The sequence below is a fragment of the Juglans microcarpa x Juglans regia genome, chromosome 4S, assembly GCF_004785595.1.
Source record: "Juglans microcarpa x Juglans regia isolate MS1-56 chromosome 4S, Jm3101_v1.0, whole genome shotgun sequence".
Taxonomy (NCBI): Eukaryota; Viridiplantae; Streptophyta; class Magnoliopsida; order Fagales; family Juglandaceae; genus Juglans; species Juglans microcarpa x Juglans regia.
In genome coordinates this window covers 556,363-575,695 of record NC_054601.1, presented here as the reverse complement: position 1 = coordinate 575,695, position 19,333 = coordinate 556,363, and the positions used below count along the sequence as shown (strand labels likewise).

The following is a 19,333-nucleotide window of genomic DNA, read 5'->3' as shown; positions in this document are numbered from 1 at the left end:
ATCTCTGCCTGTAACTTCCTTTTTCTTTTTCCTGAATCGAACCTGCGTTGTGAGGTAGACAACAGCGTATATTTTTTGAGGCACACGTTGGCTTGCAATGACACGACTCAGAAATTGTTCCTACGTTTTCCGGCAATGAATAGACTATTTACTGATTTAGTACGATCGCCATCGAAAATGTGGCCTATCAATGATTAGAGAATGGTTTCCGCAATACAATTATTTAAATTTTAAAATTTATTTTTCATATCAAATTATATCATATCATCAGAACTATAGCTATGAAGCTTCATAGAATCACATGAACGATTACCCGCGAGAAAGATACCTCCGAGGATAACTGTTTTGTTACAAAAGAAGCGAAATTGCACGGCTGGATGCGAGCTGCCCGTGGCTCCCCACGCATTTTAAGTAACTTAAAATTATTTATTATATTAAAAATTTAATATTTTTTTAACTATTTATCAAACATATTAAGACCTAATCTCAAACTCATCTTACAACTATCCACAAATACATTTTTCTCAGCAAGTAAGAAAAACAACTTTATTAAATCGAATGAAATAGGCAATGCCCATGTAGACAAAAAGAAGTGTATAAAAGAAAACACATAAATACATTCTAAGAAGTGGAAAACGACGACAAAAAATATGAGCAGCAGCTCAGTTAATCACTATAGCGGAAAACCAAAGCAATAGAGAGTGCAAAAATAAAAATCGAAGTTCCTCCAAAGTATGCTCCTTATCACACTATCCACAAACATTTCTGACATACTTTCATCTCATCTTACATTTAAACAAATATAGAAAAGCTTATAATTGAAATTCCATAACATTACAAATGCGATGCTCTATCCTCTGATCTAAGTGGCCTCATCTAACAAAGATTACATTTATAGGAATTTAGTAAACGCAACAGAAAGGAGAAAAATCGAAAATTAGAGAGAAAATAAGTAAAATAACAAGCACATCTAGATAGAGCATAATCTAGAAAGGATGCTCCCTCCACATACCAGGGGGTAGCGACAGTTTATTAAAGACAGGGCTCACTTGGTTTAACATGGTGAATTGCAATTTTGTAAATAACATTCAGCAGCCTCCAAATACTCAATAGAACGTAATCGACATGGGTAGGCACCACATAATACTCAATATCATTGTATGTGCTGATTCCCAAAACAGATGAAAATTACTCTTCAGATTTAAGCAAGACCACTGCTTCTCTCGAAGTTATTGAGTAGAAACACGGATTACTCGTACCCAGGATACCCCCTCCCTCTAAGAAAGTATCAAAGAAACAAAAATAAGATGTTAAAAATTGCAATGAAGAGTTTCATGAGGTACTTGCACCGTCTTCACTATTTTTATCTTGGTCTTTTGGCTGGTCAGCATTAGCTGGCTTCTCCAGAGTCAAGATGCGACCAGTCATAGGATCGACATGACGTGTATCACGTGGTCCACCTTTCCGTCCCATTGCCATCATTGGTGGTGGAGGCAGTAACCCTGATCTGAAAAGAACCCGTTGCACAGGTTCTGAGGGTTGAGCACCAACAGAGAGCCAATATCTGCAGACCATGAGGACAAAATTAGCAGAACAGAATTACAATGGAGGGTCAATTTTCAAATCAGAGTGAAAAGCACATAAAGTGGCAAAGACTTGTAGGCGGCTAGGAAGTGATGGTCTTCTTGAAAGCAGCTCAGCAACCAGATAAAACCCATCTTAGCATCTAGAACGGAGAGAAATGGCCCCTACCTACAATTTCTGAAAAACCAATCCACAAGACCTGAAAAATGGCTATAAAATCAAGACAGCCTATGGACTGTATGGAGCATCTTTAACATCTGAAGCATGATTTCCAAGAGCATGGTTCAGGTTGAAGAATATCCTCAGCTCAAGCTTACTCCAGATTGCTCTTGAAACTTAAAAAACATACCATCTTAGAACCCTCAGCCATACTGCATTGCCTTCTTGGTCCTTCATACTCTAAATTTAAGTGTCTTCCTCTACTCCTTCCCTTTACGGCAATGACTATGGAATTTCCCATGAAAGTTCATCTCCTCAATCCTTCGGTGGTCTGACTGTGCAGACCAGGTTCACCTCCCAACCATGCTGTTACCTTGACCTATTTCTGCCTTTTTTCTCTGCCTCCCATCCACTCTTTTCTTCTATGTGCACTATTTGGTCTTTTGTTTATCCAACAACAAACCTATAACAAATAAGTCGACAGACAACCATACAGATATTTCTAAGGGCGTATATTATTTAGTGTACATGTTTCTTCCTCTATTTGAGGTCCAAACTCTAGACACTTGGATCACCAGGTAGCCGCACCAACTGCTTCATTATTTTCAAAACCTGACCTTTGCAGTATGAGGAAAATGATAGCAAACGAATGACGTGTGTGTAGAGAGAGAGAGAGAGAGAGAGAGAGAGAGAGATAGATTATACGGTTATAATGTACAGCTACCTCACAACTAATTTTCAATAATGAAAAACAAAGAGGAATGACATGTACGTTTACAGCTCTGAAAAATTAAGTTATGCTTATTTTAGCCGAGTATTCAAATCATATTTCTTGAAATTAAGAAAGCAGAATAAATTCAAGAATATTATTACTTACTTCACCCTTTCGAAATTAAGACCCATTCGTTTGCCTCCATCTTGGCCTACACAAATTAATACATATATCAAACGCTAAGAAAATCACAAATCATTAATATTTTCATTGAAAGTGAACCTCTGTTGGTTAGCATGCAAAATGACTGGGAAGACAGACAAATGGCAACGATATTGCCAGACCCACTTTGTGCTTCCACAGTCTTTTGCAAGCATTTAATTAGAGATCTGCAAGGAAGTGGAAGCAACAATGGCAATAACCTTACCCATGGAAAATAGAAATCCAAATATTAAAAAGTTTTAAATTTTCTCCCTAAACACGGAAATCCAACTTCCCCTAAGTCCGAAATCGACACGAACGGAAATAAGATTTTTTTCAAAACTCAACTCTTCATCTAAACCGAAAGGAAAAAAATAAATGATTGGGGAATTCAGATAAATTCAGAGAGCCGTTTTTATTTCGGGGTCTGTAGAGAGAGAACCTGGCAATGGATTGTAGTAGCCTAAAACTTCAAGATGCTTGCCATCGCGAGGAGATCTGCTATCAGCAGCCATGACCCGGTAAAATGGCTTGTTTTTGCATCCGAACCTCGATAAGCGGATCCTCACCACCATTTTCTTTTTCTTTGACCTCGATTTCCTTCTATCCTTCCAAACTAACAATTAAAAAGAAGCGTAGCTTATAGAAGTAGAACCCCCATTTGCTTGCTAGGGTTCTGGGTTTTATGATCTCTCTCTCTCTTTCTCTCTCTCTTGTAAAAAAAATACAAAAAAAAAAAACAAAAGAATACACAAAACTTATTCTTTCCAGCCCAACATTACGGGCTTCAGAGCTTGAGCCCACACCGTGACACTCTTTAACAAGCCCATAACTAGTAGTACCTCATTTCTTTCGTTTTAGTTAATTAAGGACTCATTTATTTTTAAAAAATAACTCATTTTATCTCATCATATTATTACAAATTTTTTAACTTTCAATACAAAATAAAATAAAAATTCAACTTGTCTCATCTCATCTGATCTGCGAAAACAAATAAAGCCTAAATGCACAACGCCAACAATTGCTTTATAGCACTCCATGAAACACCATTCACTCGAGACCGAGTCAATAAGCTTTATATTTTTTTACATTTTCAATTCACAAAGATCCCACTTTCTTTTGATCCAGTGATCCACAAGCCCATAATTTGGTTCCTTCGAGTTCAAAGGATATTCCACATATTTGACATGCAACATCTGACCATCCATTACAGAGTCCCAAGGAATAATGACCGTGTATTGTATCATACATTAAATGCAGTGATTTGAAAGTGAGCACGATGGGTAGAAGGATAGAGGAAGAACAATATAGGCAACCGGATTTCGAAAAAACATCCAATTTCACACATAAGTACTGTAGATTCCGATGTCAAGGTCAACCTCCCTAGAGAAGGGAGTATAATATAGGTGCACAAAGAGGGTAACAATTGCTGCTTAAACACCTTGTGTCAAAGACAAGCAACTCCCACACGGATAGCTCCAATTCAATAATCCGGTAGTAACTACAGACTTGAGCTGCAGCATCATGCTAAATTCAGTGTGCCAATTTCTTTAGATGTTGAAACGTCCGCTGTTTAATCCATTCTCGATCATACGGCAAATAAGCATGGATTGAGTGATCATAACTGTAAACCACAATCAAATAGCAAATATATCAGTTCTCACACCATGGTGTTGTTGGGCAGATATACACATTCCTGAATTTTTCTGCAGAAAAGGGAATACCCTCTATCGCCAAAACAGGGCAATCACAGTTTAAGACCACACACACTGTCAGTAAGTCCTCTAATAGTAATCAACTGGCTAACTGGCTAGCCTCTACGTATAAAAAATCTCTCTCCCTCAAGTTTTAGGGGTCATGGACTTGGATCTCTGGAGCTGTTTAGTTAAGTTTCAAGAGCTTTGAGTGACACTTTTGCGAGGGAGAGAGAGAGAGAGAGACGTACACTAAGGCACTCATATCTGCAAGGCCATCAATGAAATTGTAGAGATCTGCAATGTCATACGTGATGTTTCTGATGGCTGGATTTAACTCCTTAAGCTTCCTTTCGTATAAACCACATATGCCTGCACACAGCACAATGTCACCTCTACTAAGTGCAAGAACATTGATAGATCAACCTGATTATAGTAGTTTTGGAGCCATTAGATTTTTCATAGAAGATTAGATGTAGAGTTTATAGAATCAATAGCATGAGAGAGAAACAGAGAGACAGAGATTGAAGAGCAACCCACAGATGTCTAAACTCATTCCAGCAACTCTTTAGTAAAGCCACAAATCCAACAGCTTTAAACATTAGGATCACATAAAAGAAACCATGACTGAAGAATAACATTTAAAAAAAAAAATCCGGATCATCATGAACAATGTGTACTAGTAACTATTACTTATAAAAAAAATGTGTACTAATAACTAAGAACCGTATGTTATATATACATAGCTCATTTCATACCGTCCATAGCTTGACTTATTGAATCATAATCCATAAATGTTCTAGTAGCTCTGTTTGGAGAAGTTTGCATCAAGATAATGGTGTGCTTATTAGCCTACATAAGAAGACAGAAGAAAATTAGTAGGCATCATTGCCATTAACAAGCATGTAATCAATCCGAAGAGGAAAAGTGAACTATTTCACACTAAACTTTTTCTTTTTTTTATAAGTAAAATAAGTATTATTAACAAGAATGAGCAACAACTGCCAGTTACAAAAAAGAATGCCCTATCTACGAAGGCACATTAGAAACTAAGAAATCATGAAGGTTCATGCCATTAAAGTCCACAGCAATGGCCCAAGTACAAAGAGTCCTAAAAAAGAAAACTTTTAGCTCCGCCATAGATCTCTCCTTGTCTTCAAACGTCCTCTCATTTCGCTCCTGCCACAAGCACCACATGATACAAATAGGAATCATCTTCCAAATCACTTTGATCTGGTGCACACCTCGGATAGAGGTCCAACACGCCAATATATCCACCACGGATTCCGGCATAACCCATGCTAGATCCATCCTTTCACACTAAACTTACATGCTCAAGAAAGATCAATCATCACACTTAACATGAAGAACTTATAGATGTGACTACAATATTATAAATCCAAACTCAAATGAGTCAAAGACAATAGATAAGTGTAACAATCCAAGGAAAGTCAAAGTCACATCTAGACTTACTGAAAAAGGATGAATTAAGGTTACAATTTGAGCTCCTTGGAATTGCTATAGAATTCGATTCCACCTAGTAAGGACCTCATGTTGGACTTGGCACTCAATGCACCTTAATCAAACCTATTCACCTCTATCACACTTCACCCAACCAATATGAGATTTGGCGAGGCATTATTACAGCCCACTCAAATCTCTCACGTCCATGTGAGGCCCACGTGGCATCAAGTGTCCTAGAGTCGCCCACACTATATCTGACCTTACACTCCAAAAAGATTAGTCAAGGTTACAATTGAAGCTTCTTGGAATCATTAGAAAACTTGATTTCACCTGGTAAGGAATTAATATAAGACTTGGCACTCAATGCACAGTTATCCTATACGTTTACCTCTATCATAATTTAATAAAAAAATGTGGGGCTTCTTACTCTCTTTCATTATAAAAGCGAAACATTAAATGCTTGACCGTTCTCGTTACACTCTGAAGAGTTTTCTAAAAAAAGATACTTCATACTTCAGACATCGTACTTATTATTAGCGAAACAAACCTAACAAATAGCATTAAAAACGCTATCAAATTATTAATACAATACGTTACATCCAAACAAAAATTTATATTTATCATCAGAATCCTAAGCATGAAATACATCAAGCGGGAATTTAAATCCAAGCCTGGAGTTTGGTCACCAAGCCAAATCAAAAAGAAAAACAAGACTAGGCCAACGCTGAAGACGTTTCGGATACTGTTTTTTCTTTCTTATAATAAGTACGTAACGAAAAATCTAAGACATACCTATAAACTTTGGTCCAGTACCAGGGCCTTAGATGGAAAGATAGAAGAAAGAAGGTCAAGGAACGTCTTTGAAAATTTAAAAATAAGGTAAAAATCCATAAGAAGTTACAGCACTGTGCTGAAACCCTAATTTTCGGGAAAGATAAATGTCTACTCCAATTAGCTTAGGATTCATAGGATTAAGCGAGTTAAAAGCTATAACAAATAAATGAATAAGCATAGATTTTTTTTTTTAAAAAAAATAAAGAATACCATGTGGAATAGTAATCGGCAGGAGCTCGAAGCAAGCCAATGGTCTCCGTTCAGGGCGACGCGAAGCACCAGAAAGACAGGGAGAAAACTCAGAGAAGGGGTTGGGAACGACTCGACTGGCGCGTATTGGCAGCCTGGCAAGTCACCGAGGAGGGTAAAAACGGAAATTCATATGATGGACCGACTTATGTACTCTCTGAATTGTCGACGAAAGTGAACAACAGAATAACTTGGGTTAGATTTTGGGCTTTCAAGATATGGGGCTATGTCGGATTACATTCAACCTGACTCAGCCCACTCTATTTGAAACGGTCCAAATAATTTGCCCTTCACAAAATTGAAAATGAAGATTTAGGAGAGGTTTGTATTCGCAACCGATCTCAACTCATTTCAACTCATCTCACTATTATTCATTACTATTCATCAACTTTAACTCACAAATCTCACTACTATTCACAACCCATCTTAACTCATCTCAACTCATCCCAACTCATCTTCGAATCCAAACGACACCTTAACGTATATTGACATCAATTTATTTTTGACATTTCTCAATTAAAAAGGTGAAGGAGAAAAAAATTGAGTGCCCCAGTTATCCCTCATCATCAATCTTTCTTTACTACTCTCTCTATTCTCTCTATTCACCATCAAGCGTGTACATTGAGACCTTCTCCTGTAATTCCTACATCAAAGAGCTTGGCAATCAAAATTTCTTAGTTTGTAAGAGACATGGCACCATAGTAGGGCATTGTATCTTACCCTGGAGGCCAAAACCAGTTCCTAATCCAATTAGATATTTGAATAGAAACATTAAAACAGAATGACTTCAGTCGTGAGGATTTATTTAGCAGTCCAAGAATCTTGAGAGCAAGACCTTGTACAAGTTCAGGAGCACCCCAAGCTATTTGGATAGTAAGTTGAGATGACATAGTTGAGATAAAAATTAAATAAAATATTGTTAAAATATTATTTTTATTGTTTTGTAATTTGAAAAAGTCAAATTATTTATTATATTTTGTGTAGAAATTTAAAAAAATTGTAATTATGAGAAGAGATGAAACACTTTCTCTATCCAAACGGAGAAGTCACCCTATATACAGCCAATCAATCACCTGTGCAGCTAAATCATATTTAGAGGAATTTGAAAATGAGCATCTCTTTTCAAATTATTGATCATCCTATTCTGCATTTGTTGATGCCTTTCATGGCTAAACCTTGATAAACAGTTAATTATGATGTCTTTCATGGCTGAACCCTGAAAGCAACCCATCAACAAAGAAGTATTTTCTTTCTCCCCCACTTCTCACTGGCCAAACATGTTTCTCCTTGGGGAAATCGGCAGGTGGCTCCAATCCTCATTGGCTTTCTGGTAAAGCGATTTTTGCACGTAGAACATCATATAGCACTGCGAAGCTCTCACCATCCCCTCGTCAACCTCATTAATCCATGCATCATCACATTTGTACCATTGGTTTCTTAAGCGCAGAAAATTAACATAATGGCCAGATTCAAGCGTTCCTGCGTGAGTAACCGCAGCAAAAATCTCAAATTCTGCAGAAATATCTGATTCGCCACTCTCGAAAGCAAAGATTCTATTCCCAAATCTGTTTCTGACAACTGAGGAGGACAAATATGGTGTCATATCCAAGGAGAGAGGAAACTGCAAATAGCGGTCAATTTTTCTCGACATTTTTGTAACAGGTGAATGCTCAAATCGTTTAATATGCAAACACAACACCAAAGGGAGCCTCTTTATGGACATTTGTTTCGCCGAGTCTTGCCTTTCTTGACAGTTTTGGCAGTAAAGTTTTGAGTCTGATCCCAACTTTTCCTGCCTTGTGAACAAATCCAAACAACCCAGAAGAGTAGACATACTGCTGTTTGCATCTGGTTTGATTGACTTGTTAGCTGTATTTTTTGGAGGGAAATTGCTTGTGTCCAGGTCAAGTGAGATATCCACACAAGGGTCAAAAGTTGTTGAAGTGAATCCACAGGTCATGCACGTGACATCTGATCTCAATAGTCCAGAGAATACCCCATGAGCAATACACTGGCAATCTCCATTCTCTGTAGAATAGATCACTAATTTATATAAGACACAAAACCACTAAGAAATGCAATAAACAATCCATATGCTTAGTGAATTACTCCTTTCAAAACACAGTCCCTATTTTGCAAATCATGTGTATGGTCTCTCCGCATATACGATAGAGAACCATGGATCATAATATTTACAGCTACATGACTAAGAAGAAGAAAAGCCACTTTTTTTTTTCTTCGGAATTAAATAGACCTAGCAGAAGTCAACTTCTAATTACCTCTATTTTGGTTGCTTGATTTTACCTCCTTCTCGTGGATCCCATCTAAGACAGAAATGAAGAACTCGTGAGCATCCTTCTGCTCATAACTTGCCAGGTTTGCTGAATGCTGCCACCAACTTGAATGTAAAACAAAGTTTCATCAGTTCAGAGTAAGTCTATCTCCGGACATTTTTTATTTTGAGAGAGAGGAGGGGGGGGGGGGGGGGGGGGGGGGGGGGGGGGGGGGGGGGGGGGAGATAAAGCTATAAGAACTAAGACGATAAACCGAGCCAGGATACAATGACATCATTGCAAGTGATTCCGTTCAGCTTTCAATTAAATTCTGTGCAGAGTCCAACTTCAAACATATAACAAGCAATGGGAAAATGATGTGCACGACAATATTGATAACTGTGTTCAACATCTATAAGAATAATCCTCATTACATAACTTTGAATCAGATGAAACATTTTTGGTAAAATAGTAAATTCATTCAAACTGGTTGATCCACACGAGCAGGCTCAAGCTTAATCAAGCAACAAATCTAAGTGAGTGTTCCATTCAGTATAATTAATCATCAAAATCATGCGATCAAAATTCATAACCAGCAAGATTTGAGGGAATCAAAGAGGAACATGCAGAGCAATGGCAGACCTGTAAAGAAACTGAGCAGGGCTATATGGTGCCCGATCACCTGAAAACGCAGCCGAGAAAACGACATCAATGTCACAAGATAAGCACAGCCGATCCACCGATCTTTTCCGACAATTTTCGTGATTATGCCCTCCACTCAAGAAGTAATTCCTGAAAGGAGGTGCATGTAGCAATGCTTGCAACACAGAGTTCATGAAACAAGTATTCCCAAGATTATTCAATCCTCTCAAACCCAATGGATAACAAGATTTCGCCCTCCGATCTCTCATGGAAATTAACTGTTTAGATATCTTCGAATCCACCAATTCTTCAACTACACCCGAGCCCAATCTCCTCCTCTTAACCAATCTCTTTCCAATACTTTCATCACCATTCTTGTCTCCTGTGATGCCCATGATGTGCTTGGACATTACAGCCTTATCAAAATCAGGGTCATAGACCTGATCACAGCACACACAGCAATAAAGCTCCGCCCTTTCAATGTCTACAGCCACATCATGACCAATCTCAGACTGGGTATGCAAAAGGTTATGGTCCAAACATGAGACTGAGGAGCAAATCAGGCAAAAATAGAGTCTACCTTGAAACCCATCACAAGATATGCATCTGGGTGTCGTGCTGCTGGGTTTCCCAACACTTGTTTTCCCATGCGGGGCGGACTTGAGGTGCTTTTGGAGGGATTTATAGCCACTCAAGCCATGGTTAAGCTTGTAATCTGCAAGGTGCTTGCAGGGTTTTGGGTTTGTGTACGAAGGGTTTCCTGTGGTCATGTTGATGAAGATTGAAAGAGACTTTGATTTGTTGCAGATCACGAAAAAGAAAAATTGTTAAGAAAAGCTGTCGATATTATAAATAATAACAATAATTCAGTAATCTCAAAAGAAGATTCAATTTTTCAATGGAATTATTGAAAAAAAAAAAAAAGGATTAAGAATAGGATTTGATATTGGATTTGAAGAGAATGGCCTTTGATTTTGTAGTTGTTTTGGTTGTACCGATCTAGAGGAAGAGACAGAGACAGAGAAAGAGAGAGAAGTAAAGGTCTGTTTGGGAATGACTTGATGAAGAAGGGAAGAAGAAGGTTCTTTAACAATCTCTCAACTTCTGATTAGTGAAGCCCCAAGCGAAGCGCCTGCTGAATGCCAAGGTAATGGACCCAGTGCGGCGCTGCGGAGAGTACATTAATTTTTTGGACAAATCTGAACCGTCGCTGTTTTGAGGAATTTCGATTTTCATCCGGTGGAGGTAAACATTTTTGGGAAATCATTGCCCTCAATGTCGGAACTTTGTCCCAGTGGCGGGTTCTGGTTGGGTGGTCAAAGTTAAGAGTGTTGGCAAGAAACAGAAGACCAACATTGGCATAGAGGGGGCTCAATCTCCAAAGGATCTGAAGGCCATTGGGCCGCACAGACACAGTAAAGTCGAAATTGAGCCATCTCCAGTGGATTATTTTAACCTCTCCCCCCCCCCCCCCCCCCCCCCCCCCCCCCCCCCCCCCCCCCCCCAACCGGCGACGAAATTCCAACCTCACGAGGCTTGTGGAGTCAGTCGGGCTTACCCTTTTCATTAGCGCAACTCAGGAGCTCAATGATTCAAGACTGTAGAAGGCAGGCCATTGATCTAAAAGGTCTAAAAGGCGCTCGAATTGAGATGCCTATTTTACAAACATGAAATCAGTTGACATCGCAAGCAAAAGAACTAAATTAAAAAAAAAGAAATGGAAGAATTAAAAATTTGAGGGGAAAGAAAATCATCTTTTGAGTAAAAAAAGAAAATCATCTTTTAACAATGTTAATTTTCCCACATTTTACCATTGGGTATCTTCTACTAGAGGAAAAATCATCTTTAATAATAGTAATAAAACGAAAATACTGCCATTCTGACACAGTCAGTATCGGACTGCTAGTAACCGTTGGTTGAATCAATATTCCAACATCATGCGTACAAATGAGTCGCATTAGGTGCCAAAAAATTCAGCTACAGCGTTTTGAGAAAATTTAAACATTTCATGCGACAGGGTTAGACAGTCCTAGGTGGCCAGGCGTCAAAACCCGTCAGCCAATAAACAACATCAAACATCCTCCAATAAGTTTCCTTCATTCTATCTTGAGAACCACGGCCAATTGAACCAAAAATGCACATCAACGTATAGGAATACCCCCCCCAGAATATTCAACCTCCTGAAAATCAGACAAAAAAATGTCAGGAGGAACTCCATAGATGGTATATATAGCAAGGTGTGTAAAGCATTCTAGTCAATAAACAAGGAAAAAAAAAATCATGCTGCTGCAAGCCAATAATCAGGATTTGGCACCAAGAATGACAATTACCATGAAGAAATGCTTCAAAAGGAAACATATCAACCTGATTTCGAGTAAGCTTATAAAATAATCGAAAAGAAAGTGAAGAACATTTTTTTTTATAGGTAAAAGTAAATTTTATTGAAATAATGATAGTAACAAAGTACACCAGAAGTATACAAACAGCTCATGAAACCTAATTACATCTAGGTACTAGTGAAAGATACAAGCAGGTCATTAAACTTGTCCGTATTTCAAATAATAGCTGAAGCCTAAGAAAATAATGTATTTTAGAATAATCGCTTTTGTAGAAGAACATGAACCTTAAAGACATGCTTTTGTAATTTGTATTCATGATTGCAATGAAATTAGATACATCAAAACAAAGGGCTGCTTCTGTTGGTGAATATAGTATAGCCATGAAAACCATGGCAATGGGAGATATGAAACTCTAATTTTACATGTCTACATTAGTAGTCTGCCCAAACTCTGAGCTACTAGAAGCACCCAGCCCAGCTAGAGAAACATTGCCAATTCTGATGCAATCATTTCCAAAAAACAACTACGGTAAACAAAAATGATCTAGTAATTCAATTATCATAGGAGGAAGAATTTAACCTGCGCTGGAGGTAAGGAAGAAACCCAGTCTGATGCATGGGTAGGAAGAAGTCCCAAAGTGTTTAGCTGCCATTTTTTTTTTTCGAAGGATAACAATTACAACCAAAAAGTCTAATATGGAGAAATATAGAAAGCATGTTCAACGAGACATGATTAAAAATTGAAAATACATCTCACCTTCCAAACACCCAGGGCTAAACCGCCCAAATTAAGGGCAATAAAGAGTAACTTAGGCCCAAGAAGATCTACTTTAACATCTTTATAAGGCTCAAAAACTGCAAAATCAAATTAGAAGTGCTTCAATGAACTTGGATCAAATAAATATTTAGCTACAGGAAGCAATAAGACATGTCAAACTAGGGTGTTTATACAAAAGAGACATTCACACTAACTCATTCAATATATTTAACAGCATAAACGTCAAGCCAAATGAGAAAAGCAAATTTGATGCAACAGATTCTCAAACCCCCAACCCCCACCAAAAGGAAAAAAAATAACAGAATAAGAAACAACTGTTATGCAGGCAACACAGCAGATGGAGATGCGTAATCAAACTAGCTTTCTTAGGCCACATTTTTTTTTTTATTGGCACTGGGTGTCCAGGTACAGCATCCTGACTAATCCCGGGGGTGCACAAGCCCTCGACAAGGAGTTTTCTGCAAGTGCACCTCGGGTAATTCGAAGGAAAAATCTCCTAGTCCGATGGTGTAACACCCCCTTCCCGTAGGCTAGGTGTGTCACGTGTTTTTCATAAAATAAACCCGGCAATAGATCCCATAATTTCATAATTTAAAAACTGAAATTTATTAAGCGGAAAAACGTCTAATAAAACTGTCTTCCAAAACATTAATGAAATAAACTGAATAAATTCATGTCATAAAAATATGTTTTATTTTAGAAAGTCTGAACTTAAAATAAATGCTCATTCTACTCCTGGCCTGCCTGCTCGTAATCATCATCTTCACCTGGGTGGTTAAAAAAAATATGAAAACAAACTAAAATGAGTCGAAGACTCAGCAAGAAATCCACCACAACGTAAACGTAATAAACATAAAACTTTCATGCTGAGCTTAAAATTCATGACTGTTCATACTGATGCTTATGCTATGTATGACTGTTTTAACTTACTGATCTGACTGATTTATCTGATTTAACTGATTTATCTGACTGGCCAACACACTTAACCCTGTGTGCAAGGTTGTGCACCGACCCCACATCCCGCGGCCGCAAGGGGAGCCGCTGATAGTATTCTGGCATACTATGGTGGACCACGACTGAGTTCGTGGCTTGCACATCCACCCTGAACTGAACTGCATTGGTACCATGCATCTGAATGACCATCTTATTAACTGATCTAAACTTATCTTACACTTAAAATTAAGATGGCTTACGCGTCTTATACACATGAGATGCATGACATACTACATACATAATCATAAATTCTGAATTTAAACATGATGCGGAATGACATGGTCGTATGCTATGCTAGATGACATGCTTGCACATGACATGAGCGGTTCATAAATAGTGGCTGTCAATGAACTGGCTTGGATAATACATACATATAAGCTAACTGTGATTATCCTAATTTATGATCAAATTTACTTACCTCGCTGTACTTCTTCCTGAATATCACTTCGTAACTCGACACCTATACAAAATAATAACTATCACTAAATTGGTTTGGAAACACATACTAATATCTTACTTAATTAAATCTACAATCTAAAAGATAGTGTTAAACAATTCAATAAATCCTGGTATCTAAATTACTTAAAATACTTATTTATAATTTAGATGAATACTCAAACTATTTCAAAATAATTCATAAACTTAAATTCTTAAACTAAGTTTTATTTAATTAAAAAATTCACATCGTAGAACATAATCAAATAAATATTCTGTTTATCACTAAAACAATGAATACTGATATCTTAAATTATTTACAATACTAATAGCATATTCTTACTTTCAAAATATAACTTAGTATAATACTTGAGATATAATCAATTCTATTAAAGATAAGTCATAAAAACTTAAATTCTTAAAATAGGTTTCCTTTCTTATAATTAACATAATTAAACAAGGAATCGAATAAATAATAATATCATTTAAATATTCTTAACATATTAATTTTATTAAAATCTTACTAAATTGATAAAGGAAATATTAACTAAAATATTAGACTTAAAAGTATACTTTAAAAATATATTTCCAATTCTTTAAACACTTTCTTGTAAAATGAGCTCATGACTAATATATTTATTTAATAAAATAAACTCAACTTCAATACAATGACATATTAATATTCATAAATTAACATACATTTAAACAATAAGTTATAAATGTAATCGTACTTAAAAACACTGAAGATACTATGGGAAAGGGTTACAAAGGGTATAAAAGTAATCTCCTTTAAACACTTGCACTGAGTGAAAATAAACCTAAAAAGCAACTAATACGTTATGTAGAGAAACAGAGGCAACGGGAGACGCGTGCGAGGCAGAGGACTCACCGAGAGAGAGGCTGACGTGCGGCGGTTCTGGGTTGCTGGCGAGGGTCACGGCGGCGCGACTGGGGGCTCGTCTGAGGTGGTGCGACGCCGAAGGAAGTGAACCATGAGGCAGTGCAACCGAGAGAGAGAGAGAGAGAGAGAGAGAGAGAGAGTGATGTTTACCGAGAGGAAAAGAGTGAGGCAAGGGTGGCGGACGGCGGTAGGCTACCAGGAAGGGAGTGGGTGCGACGGGGCTAGGACGGTCGGCAGTTTCTGTCACCGTGGGTGGTGCTCCGATGTCCCTTGAAGTGGTTGGTGACGGCAGTAGAAGTATACGGCCAAAGAGCCACTGCCGATGTCTTCTGTGGTGGTTGGCGGCGTGCCCTGGTGGTTCTCGCGGTCATGCATGGTCTGCGTAGTGGAGTCGCTGTGGTGGCTCCGTCGTCGAGTCGTGGCCTTTCATGGTTGTTGCTGACGATGCTCTGTTCGATGGGTGCAAAACAGGGCTGCTTTCGTGCATGAGGGGCATGTGCATGGCAGCGTGATGCATGGCAGTTTTCTGTGGGGTCTTGACGTGGAGGAACTGTCGGTGAGGGTGCTGTGTAGTGGCTGAGTGCGTGGATCTGGTTTGTGGTGCATTTAATAAGAGGCTTCGTGAGCTTTTATAGAGGAAAAACTATGGTAGGGTTTTCTCATACGAGTTCGTCTCCTAATAGGATTCGAATTTATCAATTTAAGGGATAAGGATGAGTGTGAGGTTGTTGCTAACGGGTTGGGATAGGAAGAAATGATATTTAAAATTCAAACAAAACTCTATAATATTATAAAATAATAATAATAATAATAATATGAAAACATCCTAATTTTTGGGTCGGGTTGTTACAGATGGCCCCTAGAGATTGTTTGCAATGGGATTTGAACCTCCGACCTGGGGGTAGCATACCCCAAGCCCAAGGCCTTTACCACTTGAGCCAACCCCTAGGGGTTTCTTAGGCCATATTAATGCATCTTTGTTACATATGTCACCTCGATTGTAATGGTAGGGAAATATTTAGTTAGTAAGAAACATGAGAGGAATACAATCTCCAAAAACATAAAAAACAAGACACAAAACAGTCATTAGGAGCACACTGGTATAAAGTCACACATTCAGCTAGGAATATTACGGATTGAGTTCCAGTTGACTTAGGCTTCCACCGAACTTGGTCACAATGGCTGGGCCCAATTCAGTTGAGCTAAGTTTTTTTAACCTACCCGAAGAGATGCATTTTCATACTTTCTTAGGAGCTAATTACCTTCTAGAAACCTGAAAAGAAAACAAAAACTCATGAACATTCCCTCCCTTAAGTTCTAGCAGAAAACCACTGAAGCAGAGAAGACACAAAAAATTTCCAGATATCCTTAACAGCTTGCTCCTTGTTGTTGAAGCACCTCTCGTTCCTTTCCATGCATATACACCACATTCATTATGCAAAAAGGAATCATCCTCCACGCTGCTGCCATTTGAGAGCTACTATGATTCCTATTCCAACATGCTAGTAAATCCACCACTCTCTTTGGCATAACCCAACTCAACCCAGCTCTACTAAGAACATCAACCCATAACACCCTAGCCACCTCACAATGTAAGAGTATATGAGCAATCGATTCACCATTTTTCTTACACATGAAGCACCACTCCATAACAATCATACCGTTTCCTTAAATTGTCAACCGTCAAAATCTTCCCAAGTGCAGCTGTCCAAGTAAAAAAGGCAACTTTAGACAGCACAAAAACCCTCCAAATACTCTTCCACAGAAAAAGAGATATGCTGCTGAACAGTCAACACCTTAAAATATGATTTAACTGAAAACTTTTTGCTCCCCGTATGTTTACACAGCATTCGATCCATCTCATTTCCTCCTATATTCAAAGAATACAAGAAGCTGAAAAAATCAGCAATCTCATCAAGTTCCCAATCCTGTACATTTCTAGTGAAAATAACATTCCAATGCACAGTCCCATTAGCACGATACAACACCTCTGAAACAGCAGCCTGCTGATTTCCAACCAAGCTGAAAACAACCAAAAAAATAGAATAAAGAAATCTCTCACCACACCATTCATCAAACCAAAAATGAATTCTTGCACCCTCTCCAACCTCAAACTTAATATGTTTTTCAAAACCGTCCCACCCCTTTCTAATAAATTTCCATAGGCACACACCATAGAACCCCCTACCCTCCTTAGAACACCATCCCCCCCAAGCACATCCATACTTCCGATCAATAACCTCTCTCCACAACGAATCCCCTTTCAATCACTCCCCTTCATGTATACTTGGGCTATGCCTCTTGCATTTTTCTAATGAATTCTTTAATTACTTGTTAAAAAATATTATAGCGGTTTCTATAAGCACAAAGTAGACAGCATTCAAATGGACATTGAAAAAGAGATCCAAGACTTGTTAGAAAAATAAAAATAAAAATAAAAAATTAAAAGACATGACAGCTGGAGATACATAAATTAGCTGTCATCTTACCCTTCCCAACCCCTTGTAAGGCACTAATTGGCTGCAAAAGAGCAGAAAACGTGATACCAATGCTAAACAAATGCACTGTACTTCCAGCCATCCACATCATGAATCCCATCATTAGCAAATTCTTGAAAGGGGCCTGTGCCACTTCCCAAGCTTTCTGTCCAAACAGAAACAGATCATAACATTACTTACTGCATTTATTATCCAGCATATTTGAATTCATTTTATTATCCAGTATATTTGCATCACCAATAAAATCAATACTGTCTGGTTAGCACGTGACAATACGAGGAAAACAGCTGAATATACCAAGTATTCAACAATTCTAATGCCCATGCGTATCATAAAGACAGCACAAGATCAACTCCTACAACTCAGACAGAATAGTGACAATCAATGGCACAGTCAAAGCTTTTGAATAAACAACCACAAGAAATTAAAAACACAACCAAAGTCCCATATCCAGCTCGTTGCCCTTCTTTAGATTTATGATGTCCATATATTTCCAGTAAACCTCGTGACCTTCAAGTAAAAAAAATTGAAAATATTTCTCATATATCTGTTGCAACAACAAGCTCAATTATGCTTACTCCCAACATATATCACCAAAAACGCTATATATCACCAAAAACGCTTACTAGCGCGAATTTTATTCCCACATCTACTTACTTGAGTCATTGATTCCATGCTTTCTGCCCAGCATTTCACAATTTTACCGACCTGAGGATCAAAACTACCGAAACCTCGATATTTTTATTTTATAAGTAAAAAAAAAAACCATCAAACCAAAATTGTATTCAACGTTAAAAACCATTAATCTCAATGCCCCCAAAATTTCTTGCTTCCTTTCCCAATTGGACTCTTCATACAAAAACATTGCTCCAAACCATGCAATCTTAGCACAAGATATAAAGCGGAGAAACGTGAAAAGACACCGAAAAAAAACGTGTGGAAAACAATAGTTGGAACATCCCCTTATTACAGAAATCCAAAATCGACCACAACCCTAATCGGGATCCAATATATACCAAGATGGAAAGCAATAGGAAATACCTGAGATTTCCAGTTCGATTCTGCGTCCTTCTTTTGCCGACTCAGAGTTGAATCATCCTACAGAAAATAATCACCAAAATAATTTAAAAATAAAAAAGAAGCTTAAAAAATAAAAAGCAGAAGAAAGAGAAGGAAACTCAAAACAAAGAGAAAACCTGATCTTGAGAGGCTCGAGAGAAACCAGGGGGATCGGGAATGTCGCGGGAAGAAGGAGAGGTGGAGTAGTCAGTAAAGTCAACGGCCCATCTTCTACCCCCTACCATCACTCCCTTTCCTTTCTCCATTTTCAAGAATGGAACTGTCCCGCAAGCGCTCCCTCTCTCTCTCTGCCTCCCTTTTGTACGATCTCTTGTCCAGCGCAATTGGAGAATGAGACCGCGTTTGGATAGAGTTTAGAAATGATCTAATTTTAGATAAAAATTAAATAAAATATTATTTGTTAATATTATTATTATTTTAAAATTTAAAAACATTAAATTTTTATTATATTTTGTATGAAAATTTAATAATAATTATAATAATGAGATAAGATGAAAT

General features: G+C 37.9%; 4 protein-coding genes across 5 annotated transcripts; all 4 read right to left on the bottom strand.

The window, feature by feature from the left end:
- Positions 1–953: 953 nt before the first annotated feature.
- LOC121263689 (30S ribosomal protein S16-2, chloroplastic/mitochondrial) lies at positions 954–3,404 on the bottom strand. Its single transcript, XM_041166728.1, has 3 exons — positions 3,099–3,404; positions 2,621–2,666; positions 954–1,564 (listed from the first exon to the last, which is right to left on the bottom strand). Exons 1-3 carry the CDS (start codon positions 3,229–3,231, stop codon positions 1,333–1,335), a joined length of 411 nt encoding a protein of 136 aa, XP_041022662.1. The 5' UTR covers positions 3,232–3,404; the 3' UTR covers positions 954–1,332.
- A 380-nt stretch (positions 3,405–3,784) lies between these two features.
- LOC121263690 (enhancer of rudimentary homolog) lies at positions 3,785–7,015 on the bottom strand. The gene is made up of 4 exons (XM_041166729.1): positions 6,859–7,015; positions 5,109–5,202; positions 4,602–4,722; positions 3,785–4,280 (listed from the first exon to the last, which is right to left on the bottom strand). The coding sequence occupies exons 1-4, from the start codon at positions 6,859–6,861 to the stop codon at positions 4,190–4,192; spliced, it is 309 nt and encodes a 102-aa protein (XP_041022663.1). The 5' UTR covers positions 6,862–7,015; the 3' UTR covers positions 3,785–4,189.
- Positions 7,016–7,910: 895 nt separating this feature from the next.
- On the bottom strand, positions 7,911–11,135 carry LOC121263681 (ubiquitin C-terminal hydrolase 22-like). 2 transcript variants are annotated; one of them, XM_041166712.1, is made up of 4 exons: positions 10,393–11,135; positions 9,813–10,296; positions 9,177–9,295; positions 7,911–8,925 (listed from the first exon to the last, which is right to left on the bottom strand). In XM_041166712.1, the coding sequence occupies exons 1-4, from the start codon at positions 10,580–10,582 to the stop codon at positions 8,162–8,164; spliced, it is 1,557 nt and encodes a 518-aa protein (XP_041022646.1). In that variant the 5' UTR covers positions 10,583–11,135; the 3' UTR covers positions 7,911–8,161. The 2 variants fall into 2 exon arrangements, with proteins under 2 accessions (XP_041022646.1, XP_041022645.1); XM_041166711.1 differs by having other exon boundaries at positions 9,813–11,133.
- A 505-nt stretch (positions 11,136–11,640) lies between these two features.
- On the bottom strand, positions 11,641–19,179 carry LOC121263680 (ER membrane protein complex subunit 4-like). The gene is made up of 6 exons (XM_041166710.1): positions 18,952–19,179; positions 18,797–18,853; positions 17,747–17,900; positions 12,908–13,005; positions 12,731–12,796; positions 11,641–11,992 (listed from the first exon to the last, which is right to left on the bottom strand). Exons 1-6 carry the CDS (start codon positions 19,078–19,080, stop codon positions 11,954–11,956), a joined length of 543 nt encoding a protein of 180 aa, XP_041022644.1. The 5' UTR covers positions 19,081–19,179; the 3' UTR covers positions 11,641–11,953.
- Positions 19,180–19,333: the final 154 nt, after the last annotated feature.